Here is a 25,172-nt window from a genome sequence, read left to right as displayed (position 1 = left end):
CCCCACCTGAGCCCAGGACGGCGTTGTCACTGTGCCGGGGAAGCAGTCACGGTTTGTCTGGTCTCGGCCAAAATGCGGACCCAGAGGGGCTTGCGCATGAAACAGAGGTCTCTGTAATGTGTTCGCTGAGTCCATGTGAAAGAGGGACTCTTTCTACTCTGCTTCAAGCCCTTAGGGACAATCCAGCTTCTTGTGGGGTCAGGCATCCTGCACAGGATAGGGAAGCCCGGCAGGAAGGGGCCACGCCCCGAACCCGATTCCTGCCCCCCGCCCCTGCTCAGGGCCCTGAGGAGGTGTGTCCTTCGGGGGAGCTGGCAGTGACCCCCACCCCCCGTACTAATCCCCATGACCTCATCTAACCCTGATCACCTCCCAAAGGGCCCCCTCCAGACACCATCACCGTGGGGGTTAGGATGGTGACGCATGAGTTTTGAGGGGGCACATTCAGCCCCTGGTACCTGCTGAACAGAAACCCTGGGGGGTGGGGGCACTGACCTGTGTGTAACAAGGGCTCCAGGGGATGCTCATTCTCTTTGGGTTTGAAAACCTCTGCTCTAAGGTCCCTGCCCCAGGCCCGGCCCAGGACCTCTGCCTGTCTCCCTCTCCTTGCCTTCCCCCACACCTCCCCCGCATACCTCCTCACCCCCCACACCACACACCACACACCACACGCCCCAGCTCAGGGTCTCCGCACCCTCCCTCAGGCCATCCTCGCTCTCGCAAACCGTGGGCCCCGAGGCCGAGGCCGTGTCTTTCTCACTTTGTGATGTCCTTTAGGGTTTGTAAAGCTGTTTCGCAAAACTTTTTGAGCCTCAGGAGAAAGCCGTAAGGAGAGCAGGGGGCTTCGTCTGAGGTCATGCGGCCCAGTTGGGTGACCCAGCCAGGTAGTGGGGAGCTGGGTTCCCCGGGGGTGTTCGCTGCACCGTGCTTGCCACTCCTTCATTTCTTCAGACCAAAGCAGCCACCTCATCTCCCTTCCTTGGAGAAGCAGGGCTATCTTTGTAGAGAACACAGAAGAAGAAACATACTCAGTGGTTAAATATCAGAAACTTTCTCTGAAATCAGGAATAAGACAAGTGCTATGTATCTTTATCCAACATTGTGCTAGAAGCCTGGCCAGTGCAATCAGGCAAGGGAAGAAACGTATGGTACAAGGATTGGAAAAGAATAGCTAAAACCGTCATTCATTATCTCTGAAGAACATGATTATGCAACTAGAAAAATCTGAAAGAATCTAAATACAAATGGTTACGGGGCGCCTGGGCGGCTCAGTTGGTTAAGCGTCCAACTTCAGCTCAGGTCATGATCTCATGGTTCACGGGTTCGAGTTCCACATCGGGCTCTGTGCTGACAGTTCAGGGCCTGGAGCCTGCTTCGGATTCTGTCTCCCTCTCTCTCTGCCCCTCCCCTGCTCACGCTCTGTCTCTCTCTCTCTCTCTCTCCCTCCCTCTCAAAAATAAATGAAATTTTAAAAAGTAAATAAATACAAATGGTTACAATTAGTAGGTGAATTGATTAGCAAGGCTATTGCATACAAGTTTAATATACATGTAAAAAAATCAGTATTTCCATGCATCTGAGGCAAAAATGAGAGAAAATAAAAAGTCCAATTTATGACAATAGACGCTGAGATGCAAGAGGGAAAAGAATGGTCTCTTGAATGAATGATGCAAAGCTATTTGGATATGCATATGGAAAAAAAATGTGTCTTGACTTTTACCTCATAGTAGGCACAAAAGTCAATTCTAGATTGAATATAGATTTAAATGTAAAAGGTAAAATTACAAATACTTGGGAGGAGGGGCGCCCGGGTGGCTCAGTCACTTAAGGGTCGGACTTCGGCTTAGGTCGTGATCTCACGGTTTGTGAGTTCGAGCCCCACGTCGGGCGGGCTCTGTGCTGAGAGCGATCCTGCTTTGGCTCCCCTGTCCCGCTCTCTCTCTGTCCCTCCCCTGCTTGCTCTCTCTCTCAAAAATAAAATAAAAATATTAAAAATAAATAAATGCTTTGGAGGATAGATAGGCAAAAAAGGATACAGGGGAAGTCGCTTAAAGTCAAAGAGGGGGTGCCTGTGTTAGCATGGAAGATGCGTTCAGGGACCCTGCGTACACCCGGGTGGCCCTGTCTGGGTGCCGCCCTCCCACCTGGACTCTGCCCGGTGCCAGCAGTGTGGCTGGCTGGCTGCCCCAACCACCACTGGGGGAAACACCTTTTTGAGCCACTTTCCCAGGACCTTCAGGGGCAGCCTGAATGCTCTCAGGATGTTCCCAGGGCAAAAGCTAAATCCTGGGGCTGAGCTGGGCCCACCTGGGCCAAGGGCCCGTGCGAGCAAGAGAAGAGTGGCCCTCTCGGGGACCCTCCCCTCTTTTGGAGCCAGCTCAGCGCCCTAGGCCTGTCCTTGCGAATGAAAATGGATTTGTATGAAGCGCTGCCTCTCTGCAGAACTCTGTCCCTCATTCATCCTCCCGCGTGTGTTGGGTTGGTGGTACCTGTGATGAACGAGGCAGGAGGCAGCCTGCCCCTCGTGAGCCCTGCTGGTAACACTGAGCATCAGTACTTGCCTCACTTTCCCGTGCCGGACACGGTTCTGAGGGCTTTTCACGCATTAGCTTATTCAGTCCTGCTAACAGCCCTGTGGGGCAGCACTGTTATCGTCACCCTTTTACAGGTGGGGAAACTGAGGCACTGAGTGGTTAAACCCTGCCCAGGGTCACTCAGCTAGTTAGATGTGGAGACAGGATTTGAAACCAAGCAGGCTGGTTCTGAGCATCCTGGCTGTGAACTGCGGTCCTACATCCCCTCCGTGGAGTGTATGACCTGGACAGGTGAGATGGATGGGAACGACTAAATACAATAATTTCAGAAAGCCGCAGGCAGAAATGGGGAGTGCGGGGGGAGGGAGTAAGAAGGAGCGACTGTTTTGGATGCACAGCGTGGGCCTCTATGAGATGACATTTGCACTGGGACCATGACGAGAAATTGAAGTCGGATCTAAAGAAAGTGTCCCAGGCCAAGAGGGTGCGGGGACAAGGTGCTGTGGGGGGAAGTGCAGGGCACAAGTGAGAAACGGAAGGAAAAAGGCCAGGGATCTGGGGAGGCAGAGGGCCTCACAAATGACCCTTCAAATCTCTAGTCTGGCCCTCGTTGGGCCCACATAGTGGGGGGCTGCCCCCCCCCGCGCTCCTTGAATTAACTTGAGTCCCTCAAAATAGGGGGCGATTAAAAAACATGTTTTTTAATTTGTGGTAGAATGTGCGTAACATAAAATTGATGATTTTAACAGGTTTTTAAAAAATGTTTATTTAGAAAGAGAGCGAGCACACATGCCAGTGGGGGAGGGGCAGAGAGAGGCGGGGAGAGAGAGAATCCCAGGCAGGCTCCTTGCCGTCAGCTCACAGAGCCCAATGTGGAGCTCGAACTCACAAACCATGAGATCATGACCTGAGATGAAATCAAGAGTCGGATGCTTACCCAGCTGAGCTACCCAGGCACCCTAATTTTAATCGTTTTTTTTAAATGTTTATTTATTTTGAGAGAGAGTGCGTGAGCAGGGAAGGGTCAGAGAGAGAGGGAGGGAGGGAGGGAGGGAGAGAATTCCAAACAGGCTCCACGGGCAACACAGAGCTTGACCTGAGGCTTCATCAGATGACCACGAGATCAGGACCTGAGCTGATATCAAGAGTCAGATGTTAAACCGACTGAGCCACCCAGGGGCCCCTAACCCTTTTTAAGTGTATGGTTCAGGGGCATTAAGTGCATTCACATTGTTGTCCTGCCATCACCGCCACTATCTCCAGAACTTTCTCATCTTGAAAAACTGAAAGTCTGTACCATTAATCACTAACTCCTATGCCCCCACCCCACCCCTCTGCCCTGTCCCTGGCATCCACCAACCTACTTTCTGTCTGTATGAGTTTGGCTACTCTAGGTACCTCGTATAAGCGGAATCATACAGTGCGTGTCTTTTTCTGACTGGCTTCTTTCGCTGAGCATACTGTCTTCAAGGTCCGTGCATGTGGTAGCATGTGTAAGAATTTCCTGCCTTTTGGGGGTGCCTTGGGGGCTCAATTGGTTAAATGTCTGACTGTTGATTTCAGCTCAGGTCATGATCTCATGGTTTGTGCGATGGAGCCCCATGTTGGACTCCATGCTGCTCATGGAACCTGTTTAAGATTCTCTCTCTCTCTCTCTCTCTCTCTCTCTCTCTCTCTCTTTCTCTCTCTCTCCCTCTCTGACCCTCCCCCACTTGCATTCATGTACATGCACGTGCTCTCTCCCTCCCCCCCCAAAAAAGAATTTCCTGCCATTTTAAGATCAAATAATATTCTGCTGTGTGTACGTAACCCATTTTGTTGATCCGTTAGGTCGATGGACACGTGGGTTGCTTCCGCATTGTAGCTGTTGTTAATAGTGCTACTATGAATATGGGTGTGCGACTCTCTCTTCGAGGCTTTGCTTTCAGTTCTTTCCAGAAGTGGAATTGCTGGATCATGTGATAGTTCTATGTTCGATTTCCTGAGGAGCTGGCAAACTGTTCTCCATGGTGGCTGCACCATTTTCGCAAATCCCACCAGAGGTGCGTGAGGTTTAGGAGGGGGCGGTTTTTCGCAGAGCCTGCCTCCTGTGTGGACTCCCAGTGAAGGTCGTCCACGTCCACGTGTCCCCGTCCCCGACTCCCTTTCCTAACCCAGCCCCCAGCGGCTCTGTCCCTCGGTGCGGCCACAAAAGCAGCAACCATTTCATTCCATCCGAGCTGCCTCCAGACTGGCCTCCCCGTGTCCTCTCTCCTCCTCGACCCAGTTCAGATGTGGAAGACGTGCGTTTGTGTGCCTCATTACAAAGATGGATTTTTTCATTCAACTACTCATGTTTCCTAAATTTCCGGGGAAAGTCACTTCATTCGTCTGCCCCACGGGCCTGCTCTGGCTGCCGATGCGTCACCCAGGCTGCTTGGCAGGAATCGACTTGGCTGCCGTTGCCAAGATCGGAGGATCGGACCGGACACCGCGCAGCATCTTGGAACATCTGCCTTGCTCCGGAATCTAAGGAACAGAATATCTCCATTAAGGCACACTTCTCTCTGGCCGTCCTGGAGGCTGCGCCACGACTTTTCTTCCCCGAGCCTAGCTTCTTCCTTGCCGTTTTGTGCAGTTCAGAGCCCATTCTATTCACCCTGTCGTGCCACTGACCTTCAGGGTCGTCAGGACAAAGGCAGCAGAAGAGCTGCCGAGCGAGAGAGCCAGCGAGGGTGGCCCCTGGGAACCACGCAGCCTCCTGACATCAAAGCCCAGAGCTTCCCAGAGAGACACCGGGGTTATGGCCATTGGGTGCCTTCCTGCAGCCCTCCGGAGACTCTCCCACTTAGTCCACCTTCCTGCCGAGCCCCGCTCACCGCCGGTGACAGATGGTGCAGCACCGAGAGAAGCGTGTAGGCAGAGGTGTGGGGTGATCAGGAGCACAGGGCCCCAGGAGAGGCTGCCGAGTGCAGCGGGTTCTCAGCCAGGCCTAGACCTGGGAGGGTGGGCACTGAGGAGCCGGGGAGCTCTGCAGGGGCAGGGTGAGAGGAAGAGCTGGGGCTGGTGGCTGTAGCTGGTGGGGGGCGGTTGGTCAGGGGAGGGTGGTGGAGGAAGGAGGAAGAGCGGGGAGGGAAAGAACGGGGCCAGGCTGCTGAGGATCTTGTAGGCAGCAAAGCCATCAAAGGGTGCACAGCAGGGGATGACACCCAGGCAAGTCTTTGGGGATGACATCCAGGGGCAGATTTGGAGGAGGGGAGATGTAGTGGGTTGGAGAGCCTGCTGGATGCTGCATTACCCAAGTAGCAATAGCAAGGGCCTGAATTCAGAGAGGGACAACCAGGATGGAGACTCGAAAGACAGTTAATGAGTTACAAATAACAAAAGCCGCCAGTGATTGAGAGCTCGCTTAATTACCAGCCACCCTGGGAGGTCATGATCCCCACCCTGCAGGTGAGGAAACAAGTGTGTGGAGGTTAGTCCCTTGCCTGGCCACATGAGGGTCAGTGGCAGGGTCTGATGGCCTTGCCCCGTGTGCTGCGCCTGTGCTCAGGGCCTGCCGTGCAGGGTGTGGCTGGGGCAGCAGCAGGCATGGGGACGGGCTGGGGGGGCTTGTTGATGCAGAGGGGACTGAGGTCCACTTGGGGAAGCCATGGGGACCTCGTGGTCTGTGGGCAGGATCCCGGGCCGTGGATCTGAAGAGGGTCCCTGGAGGGAGATGGGCAGTCCCGAGGTGGATGTCGGGGGTGGGAAGTGGGGGGCAACTGAAGTGGTATGGGAGAAAGTGAAGGCCTGGGTTGAGGAGAAGACGTGCATGGCGGGAGGGTAGGGGGGGAGGCTGTATTCTCCCCCTGAACATGCCTAAATGACCTTCTGGAGACATTTCTGCAACTTCTTGTTCCTATGTGGGTGTCATGCTTGTGAAACGCCAGGGCCTGTCTATACGGCAAGTGAACCAGGGTCACTGGGCACCTGCTACATACAGTCAGGTCATCCAGGTGTGAGTGGAGTGACACTGAGAAGGATTGATCCATATAAATGGCAGGGAAGCCACCCAGTAGGGCATTGGGGGCCTAGAAGGTTGGAGAGAACTACTCCAGGAGGGGTAGTTCTCCCCTGCCCAGCCCCTTAAGCTGTGAGGGAGGCACCACCCCATCCTCCTGACTGGCCCTTGTGGGGCCGCCTTCAAAGGGCCACAAGAGCTCAGGGCTTTTCATCTGAGTGCTCCATCTGAGAGCTGAAATTTGGTGCCTCAAGTCGGGCTTTACCCTGAGCCCTGACTGCCAGTACCGGCACCTCCGGCTTTACCCCGACTGTGTTTCCAGAATTCACGACTCCTGTCCTGTCCCGGGCTGTGCACCTTGGAGCCCTACTCCAAGCATCCTGCCCTGTTTCTCTCCTGCACCAGGGCCCTGAGCGCTGGGTGGCACTTGATAACCTATTTTTTTGTATAATCTTTGAGCTAAATGGTTTTCACATTTGCAAATGGTTGGGAAACAATCAGAAGAAGAATATCTCGTGACGCGTGAAAATTATGCGAAATATCAGTTTCGGTGTCCGTGAAGTCTGTTGGACAAGCCACGCCCACTCATTTACATATGGCTACTTAGGCTTGACCGTGGCACGGTTGAGTAGTTGTGACAGAGAGCGTAAAATCTTTGCTTTCTCACCTTTTACCGAAAAAGTATGCCAACCCTTGTCCTAACCCGTTAGCCCCGACCCAGGGCACCAGGCCACTGGCGTGAGAAGGGGTGTTACGTGTTGGTGTTGGTGGGGGCCAGAGTTGTTGCTGGGGCTCCAGAGCACTAAAGAATTCAATAAGATGGTATCCCCTTACTTGTATTGGTTCTACTTTCCTGGAATTTTAAGAAGTACGTTTCACCGTGGCATAGAGGTTAAGGGCCCTGACTTTGGGCTGCCTGGCTTGGGCAAGTTTCCTCTCTGCCTCTCACCTGGAAATTAAGAATAACAATGGCCCCTGCCTCACAAGGTGGTGAGAGGGTTGGAATGAGTGAAGTATATGGTAAGCTCTTAGAAACAATGCCTGGCTGTGTTCTAAAACTCAGACGGTATAGAGCCTATGCAATTCAACTCTGCCCAGCCCCATCCTTAAGCAGCCTGGGTGTTTGTGTGCTGCACACCCTTCTATGTCCACATGCATGCGAGCACACACAGGTGTACGTAGGTACATAACTTTATTTTTTTAATGCTTCTTTGTTTTTGAGGGAGAGAGAGAGCACGCGAGCGTGAGCAGGGGAGGGGCAGAGAGAGAGGGGGACAGAGGATCCGAAGCAGGCTCCAGGCTCTGCGCTGACAGCAGCGAGCCCAACGTGGGGGGTTCAAACTCACGATCTGTGAGCTCATGACCTGACTTGAAGTCGGACACTTAACCGACCGAGCCACCCAGGCACCCCTACATACGTAACTTTAAATGGGACCGTAATAGGCTCTTTACTCTGTAATTTTCCCTTTTTTTTCCCACTTAATAACATCAAAGATTACCCCCCACCACCACCCCCTCCACCCGCTTCAGGTCTATACCTGGCAATCTAATTCCATCTTTAGTTGCTGTGTGATCTAAGGGAATTTTTCACACTTACCTGTGGCCCCTCTGGGGCTGCTCACACACCCGCTGGGGATCAGGACCGGGGCAGGACGCTGGGCCCACCCCTCACTCCGGACATCTCTCCCCCTGCTCCCCGTTAGTTCTGGCCCCTTCTGTCCGTCCCACCTCTCCCAGGGCCACGTGCCGCTTGCTTTGCGGCTTTGCCGGTTAGCTCCTTTGGCTTTCCTCTGCTCAGGCTTCCCCCCCTCCCCTATGCCTGAAATCCAGTCAAGGCCTTAGGTCAGGTTCTTTCCCAGAAGGGAATCAGGGGATGGACACGGCTCGTGGGTTGGGGTGGGGCCGTGGGGCCTAAATCTGTAGGTGAAGTACATGCGCATCTGCTCGGCGCTACCCGCCTACTGTTCGCTCACCTGCAGCGAGTGGACCCCGCATCGGGAGACCCAGCCACAGCCACAGCTCTGTTCTGATCCCTGCTGGGATCCCGGGTAAAATTCCCTTCCCCCTCTGGGCCTCTGTCCTCCCTTGTGAAAGGAAACCGTTGGATGAAAGGGTCTCTCGGGCCCTTCCAGCAGTTTCCTCCTGTGAAGCCCAGGCTTAGTCAGCCCTTGTCGTGTTGCCACCCCAGAACCTGGTCCCCAGGGGCTGTGCTGGCCTCACAGATCAGGGAGCGGCAGCCGAGAGCTAAACCTCATTTCTCAAGCCTCCCGAATGCAGTTCGGCTTGTTGCTTTAAAGCCGTCATCAGTTTCTCTCCCGGTGTGCTTTGGCTCAGACTATGATTGCATCCGTGTCCTCTTAGCAGGGGGAAGCCAGTGTGAGGGTTGGCATGTGCTTCTGAGAGCCCCTCTGCCTCTGATGTTTCTCTGACGCCATATGCCCCTCACGGCAAGCCCCCCACCCCCGCCAGAAGTAGGTACGCAAAAGACAGTGATTATACCCATTTTCCAGATAGAGAAATAGGCCAAGAGAGAGCTGCTCTCACTGCTTGGTTCAGAACTTTGCCCACATATCCTGTGGGAAGTAGAGAGAGCTAAAGACATGTAGGAGACCCCCAAAGGAAGGTACTGCCTGGTGCCAGCTTGCCAATGGGGTACCAAGGGTATTGACTAAGTGTGTAGCCCTTAGAGTGGGCCATCCATAGTAGGGTGTAGCACCCATCCCCAGACCCGCCCCCCCCCCCGAAGCATACCCATCGCAGAGTGAGCCTGAGGCCTCAACCTGCTTTGTCACACCTCTGAGGTATCTGGGTGGCAGGACGTATATAGGGGGCCTGCCGGGGGTATGGACCAGAGTCACTGTGAGGTCAGCTCCTCATCGAGTGGGTGAAAGCTTCTGCAGGTTTGGGTTGGGGTGTTGGGGACCCTGGCCAGGCCTCTTCCCCAAGGACACACGTCCAGCAGCCCCGTGGGCCCCTTGCCATCCGAGCTCAGTGGCTCTTTGGCCCGGGTCTGGTCAGCGTAGCTTTGAGAGAACGCTGGCAGCAGGAAGCCGTGTTGGCAAATCTGTTCGGCGGCTGTTACCAGGAACAGTAATTTTGTGCAGCCTCTTGTCCTCTGTTGTGGTAAATAACAGATAATGACATTTCCAGGCAGTGGTGTGGCCCTCACCTCTCCGGCTGCACCCTGCAAGCTGCCACACTTCAGACGGCCTGTGATTCTTCATCGCTCTCAAATGGCCTCTGTTTTCTTCCTGCGACATTTCCCTCACGGCTATTTGGTATTCACTGACCTTAACTCGAGGTGGATTTAGCCAGTCCTCTGTTCCCCCACGGGGGGAGCCCAGGGCGCCTCTCGTGCTGATGGGAGCAGCTGAGGAGAGAGTGGGGAGCTGACTCTCCTCCTGTGGTTCCCATTAGGCTGGGCTTCTGAACCAAGAATCGGGCCTTTGTCACAGGGGGGCTGGGAGGCTCTGTGACTTCCCTTCCAAACCCTTCCCTCACCCTGTCATCCCACCCTCTGTGGGAGGGATGGTCTCCCAGGTTACAGATGGGCAAACTGAGCCTGGGAGGCCTTCCAGAGACCCCTTCCTTCAAGGTCCAGGAACCACATCTGCCTTGCTGAGTTTCCAGGTGCAGACAGGAGTGTGGATGGGGCCTGCCAGGGAGAGGCCTGAGCGCCTGGCACTACAGAGCCTCCCCACCCAGCTCCTGACGTCCTGCCCTAGCATCTCATTTGCTTTCCAGATCATGCTCTGCTTCTCTGCTCGTTCGTCTTGCTCGAGTGTGATCGGTGTGCTCCTTCCTCCCTGTGCCTTCCGTGGCTCCCTACTGCCTGCGGAATGAAGTCTCACCGCCCCCACATGATGTCCAGGGCTCTCAGTCCATTCCCTGGGCACAAGCTGCTGCCTTTAGCAGCATAAATGAAATACCCAGGGATAGGGCCTGACTCCACCCGGCCCAGACCGGTGGCCACTCTCCTTGGCGCTCTATTCCTGCGCATTACCAGGGCCCCTCCTTGATCGTTAGTGCTGCTGTTCCTTGAAGCCCTAGGATGTTTCTCTAGTCTGCTGTATTTTTCAAGGAAAAAAAAAATCAGTCCCAATAACAGGTATTTTTTGGCTTCAAAGATATTTGCTATGTCCCAGGCACTGGAGGGAGAGGGTATTTTCACACAAACTGACCTTTAAGATAATCCCGTAAAGTCAGAGAAGGCAGTGCAGACTCCAGGGACAGGTGGGGCTCCTGAGGGGCTGAAATGTGCCATGCTGAGTTAGTGGGGGCAGGGCTGGGGGATGGGTGGGGTCTCCCGACTTTAACCAGGAAGCAGTTGGTGCTGACTTGGCTTCTGGCGGACCCCCACCAGCCTTCCCCAGCCTCCCCGAGCCTTCCCTGCTTCCTACCCTGGTCTCTTTGGCTGAGCAACGAGTTTGTTGGACGGCTGGCGGTTGCATCCAGCTTCGGGCCCCATGGCAGTGCTCCGGGTCATCTTGTGCCTTCCCCAGGTACTGGCCTCAGTGGCAGCCTTTTCCCCTACCCTGCTCTCCCTTTCCACCAGCTCCATCACTGAGAATCCAGGTGTTCAAGTCCCCTTCAGATTGAACAAACATTTATTGAGCACGTAGGGCACAGTCCGGGTTCTGGAGCTCCCACAGGGGACGAGGCAGGCAAAGCCTCAGCCCTCCTGAAGCACCTTCCAGGGGTGGTGAAATCGACAGTAGACAGCACACAGATCAATATGGAAAGTTCGCTGGTCTGTGAGACCTCTCCACTCCCCTTGAGTTCCCAAGCTCCAGCCCTCCCTCTTCTGTAGGTTGCCTGGCCTTCCTCCCCAGCCTTGGTCCTGTGTATCAAGTACCTCTGGGCAGCTCTTCCAAGGGAGTCCGCTCACACTGCAAAGATCAGCGTGTCCAAAGCCAGTTACCTCCCCACCCCACCCCCCGCCCCTCACCATGCCCCGTTAACGTCACCACTGCCCATCGGCAGCCTCAGAATGACCCTGGAGCCCTTCCTTGCCTCACCTCCCTTATCCAGCTAGGAGCCGGAATTCCATAGTCATCCGGGAATGGTCTGGAAAAAGAACCTTTGCTGAGACTTCAGAGGACAGATGGACCAGGAAGGTGACTGAACCATTCGGTAGAGGTACTTTTTCTGAAACCCAGATCTGATCTGTCCCCTCTTTGAAAGCAGTGGCATCCCAGCCTTGGGGCACACTGTGCTTGTCATTCAGGCCCTCCCTCCTTTCCCGGCCAACTTCATTCATGCCAGCTACCTGCTAAAGTTGGGCATTTGAATGGGAACGAGGTCCTTTTTCTCCAAGGACTCATGGTCGGAGGAGGGGGGCACAATCACAGGAGAGACAATTTCAGTATGATGCAGTCATCAGTCTAGAAATGTCAGCTCATTGTGCACAGGAGGCAGTAACTAGTGCTCCCCTCGGGGGTAAATCCAGGAAGGAGCCTTGAGGGAGGAGACGTTTGCATTGTGCCTGAAGGATACACAGAAGTTCTCTCCTCACAAAGGGAGCCTGGGAAAAAGCATGGAGGCGTGGAAGTACCCAGGGTGTTAGGAGCAGACACTGAGGCATGGGGGTGGGCTTGGAGGAGCTGGAGGGTTAGGTGGGGGCCGAGGAGCGGGGTTGTCAGGTGTATGTGCGGGTGTTTTCTTTTCTTTCCGCCCCTCACCTGGAAGCCTCGCTGTGCGGGCAGCCTGGTCCAGGACCGGGTGGTAGCGGGGCCTTGGGAAGTGCTTGCTGAATGCTCCTGGCCTGTAGTTAACGTTGCTGCCCACCAGATTCTAGGGAAAGGGCTGGTGGAGGCCTAGCAGGAGCCTCTTGCCTCGCCTTCCCATGGAGATTTCAAGCCTTCCTCAAGCGGGGCTGTGACTTCAGCATCTTTGGTGGGGTCAGGCCCACACTGGTCACGTGCCCTGGGACCACAGAGTTTCCGAGCTAGGATCTATGGGGCAGACCTGGCCAAGGGCTCCTAGCGTGGCCAGTGCTGATCACCACGGGTACCCTCCTGTAAGGTGTGGCTTTGTGGCAGCCCCCAAGGAACCAAGCCTATTTGCAGCCATTAGTTCAGGGGCTGCTGAGAGGCGCAGGGCATTTTCAAGGTGCTGGAGGTGAGGACAAAAAGGAAAAAAAAAGGTCCAGTCTCTTCCTCAGCCAGGTTCCTTTAACAGAACCCGAGCCAAATATCTACCAGGTGGCAGGCATGCCCCCCAGTCAGAAACTGTCTGTGAGAGGCCTGGACCCAGGACTTCTGGGCAGCAGAGGTGGATTCTGCAGCCATGGCTGGGCCGAGGGAGGCCAGGACTGGCTTTGGGACTTCCAGTTCCTTGTGTTTGTTCCTGGCACGGATGCTGTGTATCTCAGAAAGTGAGCTGCCGTTTGTTTTCAGGCCACCGTTGTTCATAGGACCACTCTGTCCACTTGCTCTTTCCCGGTGACGTCCGTTTCCTGGGCCCTGTAAGTAGGGGGTCGCAGAGGGCACGGGTGAGCAGTGGGGCTGGGAGCAGGACCCCAGTCCAGACTGAGACAAGTGTGTGACCCCAGACCAGTTACCTAAGCCGTCCGCCCCACTCCCGTCATCGTTAAATGAATAATCCAGGTAAAGCACTCATGCCGTGCCCAGCATGCAGTGCGTATTATATAAGCTCTTGCTTTTATTATGATGGACCTGGGTCCGTACCCTGGCTTTGCCACTTCCTTGTAGCATCAACCTGGCCGAGCTACCCAACATCTCTGGGCCCTCGATTCCTCATCCATGACATTCAGATCATAAAACCACCCTCACAGGACTGTGTTGAATGTAAACGAGATTGAATGTGATAACGATAATGCGTGTTGAGCACTGAGCGTGGAGCCAGGCATGGAATAAAGTGCCCAATAAATGGTGGCCATTATCGTTATTATGAGTCGTAATTCTAAGTAACCACGCAGCAGGGAGCAAGTTGGATATAAGTCGGCTCCCTCTACCACCTGGGCCTTTCCCTGCCCTGACTCCCTCCTGACAGAGGGGAGCTGGAGGCTGCAGGCCACCGTGTGACATGGCAGTCCTGAGAGACCCTTGGCCAGAGCCCCTTCCCTCCCGGGGATTCAGGTGGAGCACAGTGGACCCGTGGCTCGGAGCCTGGGGGACAAGATACGCTCAGGCACGGCTCAGGCGCCGTCAGTTCCGGGAACCCAGGCTGGCAAGCAGAGCACAGAAGCAAGGAGGTCTTCCCCTAGGCCGGAAGGAGCGAATGAGGGCTCAGGGATTCAAGTTGCAGGACTCGTCAGAGCCAGGCAGCGGGGAGCAGGCTGTGTTCAGAGCTTACGAAAAGCTTGATGGTAGAACTCCATCGACCATACGTATCCTCCTTTTCCCTCGGGAGGTTGGCTCAGTGCCGAGCGAGCTCTGAGGTGCCCACCAGGCCCTGGGGATTTTTGGAGGGTTGTGTTCAAGGACCCTGACAAAACCGCTCTCAGAGGAGTGGAGTTCTTACGCGCGCTGCTTCCCACGTTTGTCTGGAAAAGAGATAAAAATTGGGCACTCCGTCTGGGGCCTGAGAGGTGATGCTGAGGATAAGCAGGACCAGGAAGAATTAGCGGGGATGAGGGGCAGGTGGGGCAGCATCTGGGCCCTCGCAGCCAGCCTGGCAGCTTCATCTTGCCCGAAGTAGCCCATTCCCCCATCAGACGCGCTCTGTGGGGCACGGGCACAGAGATGATCCCGAGCCACGTCCGAGCATGATGTCTTATCATGTGCTTGTGAATGTTAATAATCCATAGCTTTCTCTGGTGTTTTCTTCAACCCCCGCTCTCCACTCAGCGCTCCATGCTGTCTGGCTGGAGTGAGGTGTTTTGGAAGCTAGTCCTGAAATTTGCGGTGCTTCCCTTTAGCTGGGGGCCGGGGGTCAGTGGCTCATCTGGTGGGGGTGGGCCTGCCCAAAGCCGACCGTGCAGCCTTCCGGAAGCCTGTGTGAAGAGCAGAGACCCGGCCCTGTGTGGTCACGAGCCTGCTACCCACAGCCGGCCTGGAGACTGCTGGTGTTTCCCTGGCCCGGCATTAGGGTGGGAAGCACAGAGAAAGCTGCCTTCCTTCTGAAATTTTTCTCCAGTCGCTTCCTGGCTTCTGTGTCAGACAGAGCAGCAGATGGCTGGCATTCTTAAGGCTGCACGTCTTTGGGCCCAGTGACTCGGGATTTGCAGGCAGTCAGGGCTAAGGTCAGTGTGCCCTCAGCCCCACTGGCTCCCAGGCCGTGTCCTGGTGAGCAGGAAGGAGGTGGCGCCCGGCAATGGCCTCTCCTACTTGAGGTTTGACCTAGTCTGTAACTCTGGAGGAGGGACGAGCTCTGCCGTCCCTGGGGGTTGGGGGTGAGGTAGGGGATAAGTGTCTGTATGGGCAGCCACTTAGGGCTCATATAGCATGGGGTTCACATCCCAGCTCCCTGCGATCAAGTTACTTAACCTCAAGCCTCAGATCTCTCGTGTATGGAACAGGGACAATAACATCCACCTCCTAGGTTATTACGCAAATTAATAAGATTCTACGTAAGACATCTAGCTTGGTGCCTGGTGTGGCATGAGTGCTCAGTAAAGCGTGTAAGTATTTATAATATGTACATCAGTATCTAAGCTATTTAAAGTCATCTGGCAGCAGGACCTGGGTTCCAGATACTGAATCCATGGCAACAAGGCCCTTTCTAGCCCCTGTACTCCTGGCCCATGGGGGCTGCTGATGCACCTCCAAACCTGGCCAATGATGTCTCTGGGGTTTAGCAGGGCTGAGCCTATGATCAGTCGCTCAGTGACTGAGTGACACCATCTGGGAGAGGCTGGGGACAAGGCTGACCATCTACAGTTGAGCCGCAGTCAACCAAAAAGCCCTGTCTCCTGCCTATTTGTACATGTGCTTTTGGCTTCTTGAATCCATCCTGACCCACAAAACAGAGATCTGGTCAAAAAACGAACTTGGGGCTAGTGATTTCCCTAAGCATTTAGCACAGGCTTCCTTTAAATAGGAGCTCTGCTTATCCATTTAAAATAGATTTTGACTTAGCACAATTTGATTTACATTTTGGGCGCTATCGTTCCATATATTTTTCTGTGCATATATTGGCTTCTAAACACACGTAGGCACTTATACATATTTATATGGCAGAGCATCACACTATGCATGCTGTTTATAACATGCTTTTTAAATTTAACTTCTTGTGAATGTTGTTCCATTTCAGTACAAATAACAGCTTCGCTGTGATTGTCTTCACTTCTTCTGGTTTGCATTGTCAGCATTTTTATCGCTATAGCTTTCCGCAGAACACAAGCAGATCGCTCCTTGTTGCAGACTGGGGCTCTAGCCCCGGGAGCACGTTGTGTGGTGAGGGGCACACTTGCGGGCTTTCCTCTTTACGTTGCTTCGTGCAGGTGCTACAGTCATTCGTGCGGAACCACTCCTTCCCCTGCTCCCCGGGGTTAGCTTGGCCGCTCCGTGAGCATCACGGCAGTGTGGGTCCTGATGGGGGCGGCTTCACCTCCAAACCACCTTCAGATGATGATTGGAACTGTCCAGAAGGTCCTTTTCCAGATGAGTTTTACCAGTTCGTAAACTCCTCGGTTCAGGGGGACACTCACTGAGTCATTGAGGACAAAGGGTCCTGCCGTGTTCATCCTCTTCCTCCCTAGAACAGAGCCTTATACCCAGTATCGAACGTTTGTTGAATTGAAGCACCAAATATTTTAAAGTGAACTGTCTTCGATATTCATTTCCGCAGCACAGTGTGCATTCTCTGGCTCCTTGCATGGAACATTTGGGTCCCTTTCCGTCTTTTTTTTTCCTTGACTGAGCATCACAAAAGTGGCTTTCTGTGTGACATCTGATCATACCACAAAGCCCTCAGGACCCGTCGTGGGGAGTGTGGCTGTTTCCCGCTTGGCGGATGCCCCCAGACCTCTGTTCCTGGGAAGGGTTGGAGAGCGTGCCCAACAGTGTCGTTCCCGCCCTGCGCTGGCACTGTGTCCCTCCCATCTTCTAATTGCCAGCAGCTTGGGGACCCCCGAGAAGCACGGGTTCTGCCTGAAAGGGGTCGGGGGTTCACAGTGAGGATGAGAAGGCCTGACCTGGGAGTAAAGTGCTTGAGCTCTGGCGCATGTGGCCTCACAGACTTTCTTGTACTTCCTGTTTCTTGACTGCGGTGTGGGAAGGTAAAGGTTTGGATTGCAGTGTGGGGGCTCCAGGGAGTAGAAGGGGTAACCAAAGTGGCCTGGATTGTGAGGATGTCAAAGAGGGCACCTGATCAGACCTTGGAATGGGTCTGCAAACACAGGTGGCCGGCAGGATGTACCCTTGGGAAAGCAGGCGGAAGCGGTCACGTGGAGGGCAGGGTACACATCCCTTCCCCCCATCCTTAACAAAGGACCCTCTGCGCCATTTTCTCTGTGGCCTGGCAGGCCTGGATTCATGCCCCATACCCTGAGAGTGAGGCCCCCCCCCCCGTCCAGCAGTCCTACCCCAGGCACTCTACCCCATGTATGGGCTCTCCCATTGCCCTGCTGGTTAGCATCACTTGGTGTGGATGGGAGCACACCCTGGCTTGTGCTGCTGTTTCCTGTCTCTGTGTGTCTTGTCTCCCCAACAGATTGGCACATTCTAGAAAGGACTATGTTTTGTCTTCCCAATTATAATACTAAAAGTATCACCTATGTATTTGTTCATTCATTCATTCATTCATTCCACAAATATTCATTGTGCCAGTCACTGAAAACAGGAAGGTGAACAGACGTAGACATGGCCTCTGCACTTAGGGATCTGACAGCTTAGTAGAGGAAGTGACAGTCACCACACAATTGAGGGTAAAAATCTTGACTCTGACAGTGGTAGAAACAGAGGCAAGAGCCTGTTATGGAAGCTCCAATGGGGTAAGAAGGCAGGGAAGTCTTCCTTGAAGAAGTGGTACTTTTGCTGAGGTCTGAAGGATGCATAGGTTAACAATGAGAGAGTGTGGCCAAGTGCATCCCAGACAGAGGGAGCAGCATATGCAAAGGTCCTGTGGCAGAAGAAGCAAGTGAGGACCAGGGATTAAAGGCAGGTCCTTTGGGTCTCAGAGCATGGAGAGTGAGGTAGTAAAGCCGGGGAGAGTGAACTGAGGAAGACAAGGAGAGTCCAGCCTCAACAGGCACCGCATACCACGTGAAGGCAGGCGGTCTTCATCCAGAGAACAACAGGAAGTCTTTGGAGGCTTTTAAGCTGGCAGGGACAGGAGAAATGACATGATTAGATTTGCATCTTGAAAAGATCACTCCTGCTGCTGTGCCAGGAACCAACTGGAGGCTGGCCAAAGTGGGGGTGAGGAGATCTGCCGGGAGGCCACGGTGCAGTCCGGGCAGTGAAGACAGCCACGGTGTGGATCATGGCGGGGTCAGGGGGGTGGCGGGCGGTGGAGGCGAGGCAACGGCGTCCAGTGAGATGTAGCATTCTTGGAGGTGGATTGTTTGGTGGGAATGAGGGAGAGTGAGGATCGAGGATGATTTGCATTTGGGCTTGTGTGACTGATGGGTGCTGGCACCCTTCACTGAGGCAGGTGTGCAGGAAAGAACTGTGGTGTTGCTGCTCTTGACCACGTGGTGTTCTAAGCACTTTCATGAATCATCTCCCTCCATCTCCCAACTGTGGCAGGAATCCGCCCGATACCACCATTTTACGGGCGAAGAAACGAGGCTCAGAGAAACTTAGAAACAAGTCCAAGGTTGCGTCTTAATGGCAGGCTGCGCCTTCTTGCCCCCACGGCCTATGGACTGTGCCCTGAGCCACCCTGTCTGGGCTGGAATACATATTTGCAAAAGGCGGGCATGGAGGGAAAGGGGAGAGAGCAGGTGCGGCTGAAGGCCTGGAGCTTTGTTGCTTCTGCTCTGAGGCAGGCCCAGGAGCTAGGCGTGTTTTGTTTAATGCTCAGAGGTCTAAGCTGCAGGAAGCAAGGGACAGCCGAGCCCGGGAAGCTGGTGGTCGCACCCCCAGGGCAATTCCACTCAGTGGAAGCCCATCTCCAGGCCCCGAGACTGTCCCTGACATAAGGGTGCCCTATGCCTTTTGCATTGGGTTGATGTCATGGCTGGCTCACCCTCTCTGTCACTGGCTTTTTCAAACACCACCTGCCCAATTTCCCTTATTGGAACCCCAGAACAAAGACCAAGCCCATAAGGAGAAAAGGTGCATTATTTTCTTACTGATCCGAGATTTAATGGAGCAGCAATTATGTATGATTTGAACTGAAGCACGTTATCCTTTTGCTGGCCCGGATTCCCCAGCCAGAGACACTGCAGGCGCAGGAAGGTGACCGAGAGATGGCAAGAACGGACTGTGGGCTCCACCGGTGATGGCCTGTGATAGCCTGAAAACAGGTTTGTGTGTCCTGTCGTGCCACTCCTGATCGCCGCCCCCCCCCCCCCCCCGACACACACACACAGCATTCCATAGGACAAGAAGCAGAGGGGACATTTGGGACGTGCAACCCATCCCTCTTCCTGCCCTCCAGACTGGTAATTGATGAACAGCCTTTGGCCCAGCCTCTGGAGGGCAACGGGCCCATGCTGCTCCTGTCCCCAGGCTGGGTGCTTCTGTGTCCGCGGGTAGAAGACAACACAGCTGTTATGCCTATCCCCCAATGGCACGGATGTTCATTCAACTGGACGATAGGTCTCGAGGGCATGTGCGTGCCCATCCTTCAAGGCTCACTTCAAGTCCAGGTGTTTGCTCCTAGAACCAGTGTCATGCTGCTGATAAGCAGTGTGGCTGCACCCCAATCCCAGCAAAGCCTTGTCCCAGGGTCACCCGTGTTGCCTTCTCTATTTGAGAGGTATCAGCCACGCTCCCAGGGATATGAACCAGCTCCCTGGAGAGCCAGGACACCAGCTTGGCACCCAGGCAAGGGAGGGCATTATCCAGCTCTCCTGAGGTCTGGGAGAAGGGATGCTCACAGATCCTGATAGTCCCTAGCTAGCTGTGGGGCCTTGAGCAGTCTTGAACGCCTCTGAGCCTCAGTTTCCTTATCCTTATAATGGAGATCATAACACCCCCCTCCTTCATACTTTGTCACCAGGGTCCCAGTGCCTGGCACATGCAATAGCTCAGGAAATGGTAGCAACTGGTCTTCTATTCTCTCCTTATGCCTAGCACCTTCATCTCGTTGGGAGGGCAGAGGGTGCTTTGAGGTGAGTTGTCATCCAGCACTATAAGCATTAGGAAAATCTCACCTCTCTGAGAGGGCCACACATGTGCCATTTATACAGGATGGTGGGAATTAGCAAGGGAAGCAGCCAGCTGGCTTCAGTGCTTCCTTCCTGTCTCTTTACCCTCAGCAAGAGAAGGCCATGTTGTTGTTTTGAGGCCCACCGTCTGGGCTTATGGGGCCCCCTGTCCTAGAGATAGAAGGGTTGAGGGTGAGTACTGGGAGGGGGAGGGAAGTCTCCAGACCAGGTCAAGGACGGCAGCTCAGGGCTCCTGGGAGACAGGCTGCTGGCCCCTGGTGACACTAAGCCCCAGCCTGTTACAGATCCCAAACCCAGACCTGGTTCAGAAGTAGCTAGACCCCTTACCCCTCCAAGGGACCGTGGGCACCCAGAGGGAGAGCAGCACAGCAGTGAGCACACCAGATGGCACTCACTGACCCCTCCCCAGTTGGACTGCACCACCAGAGACCCCAAGCTTAGGACCTTCATAAGAGCCAGGGAGGGGCCCCAATTGTGGCTGGGATGGACTTCCTGCCAGCCCAGACAGACAAGAGCTTGAAGCAGATTACATTTTATAATAAATAAAGGTGACGTTTCTCGTCCCTGAGCATTGAATGGTAGCAAATGTATACCCCCCACCAATGTATCACAGCTTTCCCTTTGCTGAGAGCTGGCTCCCGCCTCCCCGCGGTGCTGGGCTCAGCCACCTGACCGGGTGGTGACGACATGCTCTGGGAAGCCAAGTCGGTGACATTTTCCTCTCTGAGGAGAGTGTGTTCCTTGCTCAGTTGGCAGCCTGCGGAAAAGGCCAATCTACAGATCCAGCCTTCCCTCAGCGGCGGGAGGCAGGAGAGAGCCCCCGGCCTGCAGCAAGGACCAAGTAGCTTCCTCCTGGCAGAAAGATTGATTAGCCGGTGGGACAGTCCTCTGGAGGAGGATCCGCTGTGCTGTCACTGAATCATACTCTGCCTGGGTTAGCTGGAGACCCGTCTCAGCCCCACGAAGTCCCCTGTGCCTCCCCGGGAATTTCTTCTGGCGTTGCCCACCCCGGCCTGTTGCTGTGTGTTTCAGAGAAGCCAAATATATGTGTAGAAGTTATACTCTTTTTTTTAAATATAATTTATTGTCAAATTGGTTTCCATACAACAGCCAGTGCTCATCCCAACAAGGGCCCTCCTCCCTGCCCATCACCCACTTTCCCCTCTCCCCCACCCTCCATCTACCCTCAGTTTGTTCTCAGTCCTTAAGAGTCTCTTATGGTTTGCCTTCCTCCCTCTCTGTAACTTTTTTCCCCCTTCCCCTCCCCCATGGTCAGAGTGGCTAAAATGGGCAAACCAGGAGGCTATAGGTGCTGGTGAGGATGTGGAGAAACGGGAACCCTCTTGCACTGCTGGTGGGAATGCAAACTGGTGCAGCCTCTCTGGAAAACAGTGTGGAGGTTCCTCAAAAAATTAAAAATAGAACTGCCCTATGACCCAGCAATAGCACTGCTAGAATCTACCCAAGGGATATAGGAGTGCTGATGCATAGGGACACTTGTACCCCGATGTTTATAGCAGTGCTTTCAACAATAGCCAAATTATGGCAAGAGCCTAAATGCCTATCAACTGGTGAATGAATAAAGAAGATGTGGTTTATATATATAATGGAATACTACTTGGCAATGAGAAAGAATGAAATCTGGCCATCTGCAGCAATGTGGATGGAACTGGAGGGTATTATGCTAAGTGAAATAAGCCAGGCAGAGAAAGACAGATACCATATGTTTTCATTCATATGTGGCTTTTGAGAAACTTAACAGAAGTTACACTCTTAAGCAACACTATAGAAGGAAAAGCACGCAGAAACTAGCTTCTGGCCACTTCCACGTCTGGGGAAAATTATGTAATAGCTCTAGAGTCAACCTGAGTCCATTACTTACCTGCTGCATGAACTTGGGCAGATTTTCAAACTGCTCTGAACCCCAGGTTGCTCACCGGTGAAATGGGCCTAATACTTCCATAATGGGGTTCCTGGAGTCATTCCGCAAACAACATGGCATAAAGCTGTCACTGGTGTTTCTCACCAGACCATCTTCTCACCTTGTCAGGCACATAGGTGAGTTTTTTGTGAGGTTGTATACAAATGCGTGTTTTCTCTGTTGACTAACATCACTTCCTGCCCACATTACCAGGTATCGACACAATCTGCTGATAAGGCCACAACGTACTCTGTTATGTTTGCCTGGATCTTCTGCTGGCATCGGGTGTTTGGGTTGTTTCCAGTTTTTTGCGGTGGAAAATGATGCAGCTGTGAATAGCAGCAAGCTTAGTTTTTTTATGTGATCCTAACAGAACGTAATGAGGGGTGGGGTGAATTTATATCATGGCGATCTGTGGCTGGGTACGTCCATTGTGCCCCAGAGCCAGCTATGGGTTTCAGATGATCTGTGCCCTTTGAGTCATGTACCCTGACGGTCTGAAGCAAACACCATCCCCTTGGAAGGTGCCAAAGCGTTCCTTGGTTCGTTTTCACAGTCCCCCAGCTGAGGAGGAAGTGGCTGAAGTATTTACATTCTCGTGTCCTCTCTCTTGTAGAAAGTGTGCACCAAATGTGGGATCGAGGCCTCCCCCGGCCAGAAGCGGCCTCTGTGGCTGTGTAAGATCTGCAGTGAGCAGAGAGAGGTAGGATGCCCAGGACAGCAGGTCGGGGTGGGCTGGGGCGGGTCTGAGCACACTTGCATTTGGGGAAATTCATGGTTGGTTGCTGGGAGGGGCTTCCCTAGAGGCCAAGGAGGACCTACCATGGGCAGCCAGGGAGAAGGGTGGAAAGCTCGCCTGTTCCACAGTGTAGCGGTGGCATGCCTTGCCTGGGATCTGTGGTTTCAGTGGGAAGTCCTTCCCTGAGTGTAGGTACGCATAGCATTTTTGTGAGGCTCGTATTACAGTGATAGTAATGGCCGTCCTGGGTTGAATGTTCACTGTGCACCTGACACTGCGCTAAGTTCTTTATAGATAAAAGTTCGTTTCGTCCTTACACAACCCCATAGGCGGGTGCTCTTATTATCCCCTTTTGCCGATGGGGAAATGGAGACACTAGAGATTAAGTAACTTGTGGGCACAGCTGCCAGTTAGTGGGAGAGCTGGAAATCGAACACAGCCATGGTCTGCTGTGATGAGCCACCCCAAACTCCCTTCCGGTGCTAAGTTTCTATAATTCTGGTGCTGACCCCGTTTTAGGAGAAGAAATCGAGGCTCAGTGAGCTTTCTGAGGGGGCTCAAACCATGTCTCCTAACCCCAAACCCAGGACTTTCTTCACGGTACCAGGATCAGGGTCAAGGCAGGAGGACATCGGCAGGCAGCTCCTCTCTGTGGAGGGTCACGGGACGGGGATCGTGGTAACCGAATGAGCCAGGCACAAGGGAGCACACCCCTGGTTTTCCAGATGTGGATTTATTTTTTCACTTATTTCACTTTGCAACTGATACACACTTTTTAAAAAAAATTTTATTTATTTATTAATTTATATCCAGGTTAGTTAGCATTTAGTGCAACAATGATTTCAGGAGTAGATTCCTTAATGCCCCTTACCCGTTTGGCCCATCCCACCTCCCACACCCCCTCCAGTAACCCTCTGTTTGTTCTCCATATTTAAGAGTCTCTTATGTTTTGTCCCCTCCCCATTTTTATATTATTTTTGCTTCCCTTCCCTTATGTTCATCTGTTTTGTCTCTTAAAGTCCTCATATGAGTGAAGTCATATGAAATTTGTCTTTCTCTGACTAATTTCACGTAGCATAATACCCTCCAGTTCCATCCACGTAGTTGCAAATGGCAAGATTTTGTTCTTTTTGATTGACTAGTAATACTCCGGTGTGTGTGTGTGTGTGTGTGTGTGTGTGTGTGTGTGTATTTATTTATACCACATCTCCTTTATCCATTCATCCGTCGATGGACATTTGGACTCTTTCCATACTTTGGCTGTTGTTGATGGTACTGCTGTAAACATTGGGGGGGCATGTGCCCCTTTGAAACAGCACACCTGTATCCCTTGGATAAATACCTAAGTAGTGCAGTTGCTGGGTCGTAGGGTAGTTCTAGTTTTAATTTTTTGAGGCACCCTCCGTACTGTTTTCCAGAGTGGCTGTACCAGCTTGCATTCCCAGCAGCAGTGCAAAAGAGAGCCTCTTTCTCCACATCCTGGCCAACATCTGTTGTTGCCTGAGTTGTTATTGTGAGCCATCCTGACAGGTGTGAGGTGGTATCTCATTGTGGTTTTGATTTGTATTTCCCTGATGATGAGTGATGTGGAGCATGTTTTCATGTGTCAGTTGGCCATCTGGATGTCTTCTTTGGAGAAGTGTCTATTCATGTCTTTTGCCCATTTCTTCACTGGATTATTTGTTTCTTGGATGTTGAGTTCGATAATGATACACACTTTCAATCTATGGATCCATAAAACATCTTCAGTTACGGGGAATTTTCAGCCATGCTGTCCTTGAACGTTGCTATCCTGCTAGTCTGTGTCTTCTCTTCTGGAGGTCCTGTGGGACACATTATAGAGCCTCAGTCATCCTCCAGTAGCTCCCAACTGCTCTTTCCTGTTTTTTTTCTTTATCTTTCAGGCATACTTTCTGGGTAGAGTCTTTAGTACTGCCTTCCATTTCACTAAATCTTTGAGACTGTCTCCCAACTGTTGGTTTTGTTAGTTGTCTTCCCTAATGTCCACTTTCCTCAGGCGTTTTGGCATCTGGGTTTGTACGCTCGTCTTGAGTGGGAGTCCATTTCTCCCCCTGCCCCCACCTGCACCCAGCTGAGATTCTGTTTCCTCCACAGGTCCTGGGTCCCCCCCCACCCCAGTGCAGAGCCAGATGTCCTGGGTTAGCGATGAGCTGTGTGACCCCAGTGATGATGGGATTATGTCTAGAGCTGATCATTACTGCCATGGGCAATGTGGCCAGGCCCTGACTGTGTGTGTGCTACTTCCAGCTTCCCTCAGTGTTCACATTCTTAGTCTTGGACAAGGGGACAGTCTCCACTTTTTTCAGCCTCCTTTCCCAGGCGGGAAGTCCCTTCACCAACCCCCATCTTCAGTGACTCTGACTTTAGTGCCCCTCCTCTTCCTGTACCCTGGAAGGCTAAGCTCCCAGCTGCCTCCACCTGCTTCTGGACCCAGAGCTCAGCAGGCTGTGCCTTCAGCCCCTCAAAATAGTAACTATTTGGAGTTTCTGATCCATTGAGATATACATATCTGATTGATATATATATATATATATATATATATATATATATATATTTACACACACATATACATATATATATATCTCAGAAACTCCAAATATATATATATATATGTTTTGTATATAATGTATACATATACATATGTATACATAATGTTTTATAAACATTTAAAATTTTTTTTAATATTTATTTTTGAGAGAGAGAGAGAGACAGAGTACGAGCAGGGGAGGAAC

At 52.9% G+C, this 25,172-nt stretch overlaps 1 protein-coding gene across 1 annotated transcript in view; it reads left to right on the top strand.

The window, feature by feature from the left end:
• The window catches only part of RPH3AL (rabphilin 3A like (without C2 domains)), a 171,041-nt gene that overhangs the window by 69,589 nt on the left and 76,280 nt on the right, over positions 1-25,172 (top strand). The window contains 1 exon segment of the mRNA XM_047833262.1: positions 22,297-22,383. Coding sequence (XP_047689218.1) covers positions 22,297-22,383 — 87 coding nt within the window.

This window comes from Prionailurus viverrinus, chromosome E1 (assembly GCF_022837055.1).
Source record: "Prionailurus viverrinus isolate Anna chromosome E1, UM_Priviv_1.0, whole genome shotgun sequence".
Lineage (NCBI taxonomy): Eukaryota > Metazoa > Chordata > Mammalia > Carnivora > Felidae > Prionailurus > Prionailurus viverrinus.
This window is presented reverse-complemented; position numbering and strand designations above follow the sequence as displayed.